This window comes from Mustela nivalis, assembly GCF_964662115.1.
Source record: "Mustela nivalis genome assembly, chromosome: 16".
Lineage (NCBI taxonomy): Eukaryota > Metazoa > Chordata > Mammalia > Carnivora > Mustelidae > Mustela > Mustela nivalis.
This window is the reverse complement of record NC_139035.1, coordinates 5,530,382-5,539,449: the sequence shown is the minus strand read 5'-3', so window position 1 is coordinate 5,539,449 and position 9,068 is coordinate 5,530,382. Positions and strand designations below refer to the sequence as shown.

Sequence of the window (9,068 nt, the reverse complement as noted above, 5' to 3'; positions counted from 1 at the left end):
AACCAGAGCAGAAGCCAGAGAGGAGCATGGGGCAGGGTGGTCTGGAACTACATTTACCACTGTGGCTGCCTCCCGTGGAGTCACTTGGTGCCAGGGGGGGCGGGTGCGGCTTGTCCATCAGCATGCCGGTTGGGGGGGTTCCTCCCAGGGGGACAGAGGGGATGGAGTAAGGGCCGGGGACACCGGAGACAGAGGGAGGGTACCCGGCCTTTGCTGCTTTCCCTGCTTCATACACTGTGGAGGGAGATGAAGAGCAAAAGAGATTATATTATCGTCCCACCCTCCACAACCCTCACACCAAAACTGCCTGAGGATGCGCTTAAGGGAGCCCCGGGACGTGCGTGTGCGCGTGCGCGTGCGTGTGCGTGTGTTCTCCTAGGCCTGAACTATTCATCAGAACGTCTCTCCCACTCCCTTGGACTCCTCCGGCTCCACCAAAAGGCAGCGACATAAGGAATTACGGGGTTCAGTAGCTGGCAACGGAGTCATTAAGCGGTCCTAGGAGCGGCCACGGCGGCCTTCCCAGTGCCAGCAGCAGCCCACCCTTCAGCACGCGTGAGGCCCCCGCAGGAAGCCTAGCGCCAGGCCACCCGGGGCTCCTTCCCGGAGGATCCTAAGCCTCTTCTAGAGAGGCCGGGCAGGCACAGAGCTTGCACGTGGCTCTGCTCTGGGATCTCAAAGGCAGAGCAGATCACCGGACCCCCCCCCCCCCCCCCCGAAGCTGCTTCATGCGTAAGGACACTGAAGATGCCTGCGTGTCTTTCCCCTTCAGGATGTGTCTGGTTTCTGGTCTGGGGCGCCCGGCTTAGTGGCTGCACGGGCTCGGCCCTTATGGTGCAACTGTGCATCCCCCGATGAGGACTGGTCTGGTGGGCCACGTTGTCTCGGGCACAAATAAGACTCCTCCCCGGCTGGGTGGTGAGCCGAGCCTGCCGTCTGCACGCTCTGCTGGTAAAAAGAGGAGTTCCCTGCCTTTGAGAGGCAGGACCAGAGAAGCTTTCCTCTAGCCCGAGTGCTTGAAGAGAGGGCAGAAGCCTTCCCCACAACCGGACCATCGGAGCCTGCCCTTCCCTTCGTGGGCGGCGCCCGAGTGAAATGCCGATGCGGGGGGACGGGTGTGGATGCCAAGGAGGAGGACTGCATGCGGGTGAGGACACGGGGACGGGCAGCTCGGGGAGCGGGGGCTCCCGGCAGAGGAGGGAGGCTGGAGCAACCAGCTCCGGAGGCGGAAGGAAAGGAGGTGGAGAAGAAAGCCGGGCACACAGCTCTCGGACAGAGACGCGACCTCTCCTCCGGTCGCCCTGTCTCCCCGCCCGGCACTTTACTCACAGGCCTGCGGGCAGCAGCAGGACTCCGGACAACACGGGCAGCGGATGTAGCAGCAGCAGCTGTGCGGGCAGCACTGGCACCAGCAGATCCCCACCAGCACGAAGAAGAGGAAGACTCCCAGGATCACCAGGCCGACGAACACCCACTCTGGAAGGACGCACAGAGAGACCCACGCTGGGGGCGGCCCGCCGCACGGGCAGCGACCCTCTTCTCGCTGCCTCCTGTCAGAGGAGTGGGTAGTGGGGGCAGGGGGGACCCGGGGAAGGAAGCATCACGACAGGGCACAGAGCGCCCCGGGCTCAGGGGGAACTCTGAGAGCGAGAAGTGTAGGCCTGACGCGGCGCGGGTATGGAGAAGAGGGAGGAAGGGTCCCTAGGGTCCTACTGAGCGCCGTGGAATGACCAGCACGGGGTGGTGGCGGAGTTTCGGGGCCTTCCGGGGCAAAGGGCTTACCATATCCACCGTAGTGTCTGAACAAGGATGGGGCAGGACCAGAAAGACTCCTGGCTGGGGAGAGGAATCTTGGCAGCTGAGCTGGGAAGTGGTGGGTTCTGTGAATATGTCCCTTTTGTGGGCAACTTATTCTTACCTCTAAAAACACGAGTCCTGAGACAAAGTTCTGTGTCACAGGGTCTCAAGATATTTAGGTGGTCCGGGTCTCTCCCTGCTGACCACCCCTGTAACCCCTTTCCTGTCCTCAGCATCAAGGCTGAGATCAAAGCCTTTTGCTTCTATCTGTGGAACAAACCAGGGAGAAAACGAGAGACAAAGACTCAGGGAGACAATGCGCTGTCCCCACGCCCCAGGAGTGGCTTGGTTTGGTCGCACTCAGGCCGGCTGTGCGAACCAGGCAGCAGGCCCACGGCTACAATGGCTCCGGGCTCTGACGGCCGTACCAGCTGTTAACTTCTGCTGTGTTCACACCTCTGCCAGGGGTCGAACACAACTTCCGGTTCATCTGCTTGTCCACAAGATTCAAGAAAGGAAACAGATTCCATCTGGCTTACATAAAAATGGCATGACCCTCCATGACTTTACGTCATGCTTTCAGGGCTTGGCTATAGGACCCAGCTTCCCACTGGAGGCCGGGGATGGACTGGACGAGCCAGGATTGCCTTTGAAAGTTCAAAGATTAAAGTGATTCATTTTGACGGAAGGCCGCCTACCAGAAGTCCCTTTACAATGAACTTTAAGTGTATATTGTTTTTATTGAATTTTGGTTGTTAAATATTCCTTCAGTTAAATGGACATTCAGTTGGAGCTTGAAAATAGGATATTTTTGTTATATAAAGGGTTTTGTCTTAATGCTAAAATTATCTTTGTTTAGAACATGATTTCCTCAGGACGAGAACAAGCAACTTATGTTTCCTGAATGTCCGTCCTCACTCTCCCTCTGAAATACACTCAAATTAACCAGGTCACCATCTCTTCAGTGAGGAAATGAGAAGGTCTTGGGTCTGGTGAGAATGGTCTGGAGAGCATTCCTGCTGAGGACAATAGATAGCTGAGGGTTTTGCCCCAGTCCTCAGCTACAGCACAGTAACATTCTATAGCCTGAGACAGATAGGAGCCCTGGGGAACAGAGCGGTGCTGTGGCTCGGCGGCTACAGTGAGGCTCGGGCTGTCAAGGCTAAAGACTGGCAGTTTTATCTCAGAGAAATAAAAGAATGCTCTCCATGAAAGGATTCTTGGGAGCCAAAAGGGAGGGATATTCAACGGCCAAGGACCAGATATGAAAAATACAGTAGCTCTTTCTTGAGACCGGGAGATATAACATCTAGTTGGAAGTCATGCTTTGTAACATCGTGGGTGTGATGAACAAATGGGTACAAACAGACACAACTCTGGATAAGGGGGAGTCCCAAAGAGGTGTCTACGTGCGTCCGTGGGATCAACATTTATATGAAGAACGTCGTATTTGGGACGGCCAGCTAACGGCAAAACAGGAGAATTCGTGGAACTCAACCGTAAAGACTTCAGATGTTTTAAAACCTGAACAAAGTCAAAACCAACGGCCAGGAATATTTTGTTTCTCTCTCTTGCTCCCAACACTTAGGCAGCTCTTAACCCTTTGCCAGAAGCCGTCTAAAGCAAGTCGGAATCATAGCCTTCCCCATTCCCTGAGTTGGCATATGTCCCTTCCCATAGCTCATTCTTCTTTCTCTCCGAACCCACTTCCATTACGGGCTCTGGGGCTGCAGCGAGCTGAGGCTGGCTGGTCTAGGCTGGCGCGTTCGACTGAAGCTACAGAAAACGACAGGGGTGTGCGTTTGGGTGTCTCCTTGACATATGGTCTATGGATCCCAGGGACTTAGGGGGCCCCAGAAGCTCCCGAAATTGCATACAAAGCAATGTAGGTGTTTACATGTGTACTTCTCAAGGGGGGCGGGGTGTGTTACTTTCATAAGGCTTGGAAATATGTATTGATCATGTTATGAAAGGTAATTCGGAGCAACGCGATTGTACCCCCATGAACAGATAAACATATAATTTAGGGAATAAGGAAATGCGATAAACAGTCACTCCGCTAGGGATACTTATAGCTGTCTAGGCACAGCAGAGGTACTGAATGGTTCCGAAGATTGCCAAAGAGCCTGCAAGGCCCAGCCCTGACGGGGCGGGTCCCCGTTGCAGCCCATTTTAATTATCACGATTCTTTTAGGGCCTGGTGACAGAAGAAACACAATCTAAAGTCTTTTCCACTGGGCTTAGTTCATCCTGGGAAAGACCACGGACACATACAGACAAATGTGCAAATAAGTTAAAGGAGAGATTAGCGACTAATGCAGAAGCAAGACAGACAGAGTGACAGCAAATTAAGCAAATGAAGAGTGAAATGACTGAGTACCTGGCATAATTTCCACAGCAAAACTGGGCAAGAGGTCAGCAAGCAGCCCTGTCCTGCCTGGAGGAGGTAGAAGGAAAAGAAGAAGGGAAGAGGTTACTCCAAGGGCAAACACAGCCTGAAGCCTGGCGCCAGTGGCCCCGTCGTCCACAGGGCTGGGGACCCAGGCTCTGTGCGGTAGGAGGGGCAAGTCCCAGGGGCTGAGCTCCGTCAAGAGAAAAGCTTTCTCCATCACTCTTCGGCAGCCACCTAAGTGAACTTTGCACCGAAAGCAGATGGAAGCAGAAACAGAACTTTCTCTCGAACTATTTATAGAAGGAGGAAATCTCTGCTTCCCATATGAAAGCCCAGCTCGAGCAGACTGACATACGCTGTTTCCATTCATGTACACAGTCTTCTCCACACATGTGATCGGAGAGTCAAACCCATCTGTATCCAAACGTGCAACCCACGTTTTCATACATCCATACATACCCCTGTGTCCATATCAAAGCTCAAGTCCGTGTCTGGTTTTAACCTGGAATGGTCTCACTACGTGACTCTATTTATAGCCTAAAGATGCTTCAGGGATTAAAATTCTCAAAGGCAAGGGAAAGATAAAGCTAGATGACTGGCATGCTCTTCTACACCCCTTCTGGTTTCAGAAATACTCTCTACATATGTATCTGGTGTGGCTTTTCCATATGGGACCCGAAGCTGGCCTTGTATGAACCCAAGTGCCTTCTGCGTGGGACAGCAGGTGAGCTGACGGGCTGGTGTCAGAACAGGTGCCTTTCGGGGCTCTGGAAGGCAAAGAGTTGCACAGGAGCCAAGACCGTGGAAGACGTGGGGGATCCGGAGGTTCGTCCTTTTAACCGCTAGTCTGACGTATAGGAAGAAGCACCGAATGCTTTTGCCACGTTCTCCTATCACGCTAAATGTAAGGACCCTGATACGACTTTCCCACTCGTCCCAGATGTTTCTATCACACTGAAGCCTTGCTAACGAGCAAGCTGCCCTCTGAAGCACCTCTCAGGTTGCCTCCTTTCAGACTCCGAAGGCAAGAAGCCACTGGTGTACCACTCAAGCATGAACTGAACCTTATGACTAAGGTGCCTAACATACTCCCCCAGAAAGGCTCTGTCCAATAGAAATATAATGTGAGCGACACGTTAACTTTAGCTTTTTTAGTAATCACATTAAAGAGTTAAAAAAAAAAAGAAATTTAATACTATTTTTTTACTTATACCAATGTAGCCAAACTATTAACCCTTCAAAGGCTCAAGAGCCTACTGAACACAGTTTGAGGGCGTCTGTTTTATGCATATGGATTTGGTTCATTTAGAAAACAACTTAAGTTTGTTGAGTTGCATTAGAGGAGGAAGGTACCTGTGTGTGGTTCATATTTTGAATCTTAAGATGGGTCATGACTGCTCACTGGCCCCCTCCTCTCTCAAACCACTCCACTGAGAAGAAGCACTGATAAAAGTCAAAGAAAAAGCAGCTCCTCTGGGACATTTACTTTTTCTTGGCTCTCCCTAACTAGACAAGGCCAATGTGGTAAAATGTGTCCTGCTTGCATGTCCTGCGCAGGTAATGGTCCCTCATTTGAAAGATTAATTGGGACCACAGTACATTCCAAGGGCAAAGAAGTATAGAACGAGTGACTTAGGCTCACTCTGTTCTAGGTTTTGGCGAGAAGGGCTTCTTTCTGTCTGTCTCTTATCTTGTGCAGCTAACGTGCCAAGGATAGCCTGCTGTTTGCAGGGTCTCCTGGAAGAACAGGCAGGAGCCAAGTGGAGCACTGGAAAAAGGCATCCTGGAGGAGAATCCCTAGGCGAGCCTTCAGCCTAAGCCTTCCTGAAATGTGAAGAGTTGCCGCTGAGGCTCACAGCTGTCCCATCCCGTTCCTGGGACGGAACCCAGACAGGGATTTGGGACCAGAGTCTGAGCCAGTGATAAGTGCACGCACTGGTCTCATCTGGAGTGTTCTGCACACAAATGCCTCTTGGAAGCTCTACAAGGAAACAACTGGTCAAGGACTGGGGAGCTGGGGATGTTGGCCATCTCTTAAAGACATGATTTATACTAACTACCAGCCAACGGTCAATGACTTCTCTTGTTCCAGCAAGGTAGTTGTCAGAGAGTCACTTAATGGTGATTTTTTAAAAATCCAGACCATTAGCACTTCTGAATGCATCTCTTACTGTAGCTAGTGAAATGAAAAAGCTTTTCTTGCATCTACCCTTGAGCTCTCAAACCTACCAGTGTTTTAAACATCTCTAGATATGTGGTAGCCCATAATTAACCACATTCATAATTGAAATATTATTGATGATACAAACTGCAGATCTATACACCCTCACAGGGTATTAGCCATGTAATAATTATGAACTATAAAAAAAATCCATATATTTGGGTGCCTGGGTAGTTCAGATGGTTGAGCACCTGCCTTCGGCTCAGGTCATGATCCCAGGGATCAAGTCCCACACCCGGGCTCCTTGCTCAGCAGGAAGCTTGCTTCTCCCTCTCCCTCTTCTGCTCCCCTTGCTTGTGCTCTCTCGCTCTCTTTGTCAAATAAATAAATAAAATCTTAAAAAAAAAAAAAAAGAAAAAATCCGTATATTCAAGGAAAATATGGAGCTCATACATATGATAGAGATGACATTATACTGGAGAAGCAGTGGCCTGGGAGGCCGGGTACTGGGAGTCAACTCTGTCCTTCGTTTGCTTGGTGAGTGCCACAGGCAATCCTCTTTCTAGGTCTCCATTTTCTCCCTAGTCAAGTGAAGAGATTGAATAAAGTGATCTACAAAGAGGGAGACCATATGTCCGGGTGTGTGCCTGCTGTCCTCGTGTAAATATTAATAGCACTACTTTAACTCTCAGGGTGTCCTATTTTAGACAATTAATTATACGGTCACCCTATCTATAATATTTTTGGCTCTCAAATCTGGTGCTTAATGGTTAGAGCTGCAAACTCAGCTGTTTACAGGGAGAGCAGGTGAGTCATGTAAATGCAGCTAGCTGAGGGTAACACACCAGGGAGCAGTTAGGGGCGAAGCGAACGGCCGATTACGTGTCTCTGGGGCTACTGCTGTTCACCTCTAGCCAACTGCTGCCTGACGGGAAAGTGTCTCCCGAGTTGCAGGTCTTCCTGTTTCTCAAGATTAGCCAGACCACAGACTTTTTGTGCGAAATATCCTGATTTTCAAATGTTGGCAACTGATTCATAGATTTTTTTAAAACACAGGACAATCCATACAAAATATATTTGGGGGCTGTATAGGGCCCAGAGATCACATACTTGGAACCACTGACAGGTATAAACAGACCAAGATATTTGTGAGCACATAAAACACAAAAGCTGGGGGTGCCTGGGTGGCTCAGTGGGTTAAGCCCCTGCCTTCGGCTCAGGTCATGATCTCGGGGTCCTGGGATCGAGTCCCGCATTGGGCTCTCTGCTCAGCGGGGAGCCTGCTTCCCTCTCTCTCTCTCTCTGCCTGCCTCTCTGCCTACTTGTGATTTCTCTCTGTCAAATAAGTAAAATCTTAAAAAAAAAAAAAAAAAAACACAAAAGCTGGATTTCCCACAGGCTGTTTAGATCACCTTGCTGGTCTTCTGACATTGTTTCTACACACAGCAGAACGTCAGTGAGTGTGAGCTCTAAGAACCTATGTTCAAATGAAAATCTGAAAGCCAGAGTATTGCACACCAAATTGTTGGCTCCTTATTTCTGAAGAGCTGGAATGGGCATCATGGAAGAACAATGAAGGGATTTTCATTTCTAGATTATATGTTTGCATTTGTAATTTAAAACCTTAAGGATAGGGGGGTATCAAAAATATGGACAGGAGATCCACAAAGCTTGTCACTCCAACAGAGAGACATACATCAATCTTCTCATTCTCCCTCAAGCAACAGTGAGTAGCTGATGCTTCAGGGAGAGATGAAGTTTTCCCATAATGCAATTGTGTAGTGCTGGCCCCAGGATGGGCGACAGGATCTTGCCATACGGTGGGTGAAATGCAATGTCTTCAGACTTCAGGACCCTGAAGGGGTTTGGGGATAGCAGACAATATGACTATATCATGTCAGCAACGAGAGAGTGCAAATCTCTATAGCTTTTATACCACAATTTATATTTTCCTGGGGCTAAGGACATTTTTAAAAGCAGATTTATGCTGGAATCATATATTTCTGAAAATAATTTTGCTTCCGGCTTCTTGATGAACAGTTCCTAAGAAATGCTGTTGCCGGCTGGAAAGACTATCTTTTCTTCCTATTCTATCACATCCAATGAAGGTCTGATCTTAGAAAGTCCAAACAATTCCAGTAAATCCTTTCCAGCTTTCAGTAGCACTTTACCAACACTTGTGAATCACTGCCATTCTTCCAGGATTCAGCTTAAGAGGGGCAATCACAAGTCACTTTCATGTCTGAGAAAAGGGTAGAGAACAGAACCTGCGAACAGAAGGCCACATCCATGCTTTTCAAACCACAGCTCAAACTATCAGTAGAAAATACCGGTCTTATGTAAGCACTCAAAACAGTTTTCCCCAAACCTTGCAGAATCCATTACTTTTAAGACATTTCCACATGAATAGACCAAACAAATTAGGCATACTAATAGTTTGCACATGCACACACAAACAGAAGTGCCTGCTTCCTACAATTACCATCACAAACTCTGCAGCCAAAAACATTCTCATACTTGGGGTTGAACAATCAGGGCAGAAACATGCATTGTGACTCAACCCTGTACCTTAGCTATGCAAGTCCCTATGTCGGCTGTTTCCTGCCACTGACACACTGAAGTGACCCCCACCTGGACTCTCTGGACCTATTCCTGAAAACCACTTCTGGAAAACTCACTTCTGGAATGTCTCCAACTCAACTCGTTCATCATTTGGTC

At 49.3% G+C, this 9,068-nt stretch overlaps 1 protein-coding gene across 3 annotated transcripts in view; it reads right to left on the bottom strand.

The window, feature by feature from the left end:
* Window positions 1-9,068, bottom strand: part of ILDR2 (immunoglobulin like domain containing receptor 2) — a 58,004-nt gene that overhangs the window by 18,207 nt on the left and 30,729 nt on the right. Inside the window, exons 4-6 of one of the 3 annotated variants that reach the window (XM_082702732.1) lie at window positions 4,178-4,234; window positions 1,330-1,476; window positions 58-234 (exon numbers count right to left, since the gene is read on the bottom strand). The exons of 1 other annotated variant lie outside the window; for it this stretch is intronic. In XM_082702732.1, coding sequence (XP_082558858.1) covers window positions 58-234; window positions 1,330-1,476; window positions 4,178-4,234 — 381 coding nt within the window. The remainder of the gene's footprint in view (window positions 1-57; window positions 235-1,329; window positions 1,477-4,177; window positions 4,235-9,068) is intronic. One more of the 3 variants, XM_082702733.1, reaches the window with a different exon arrangement.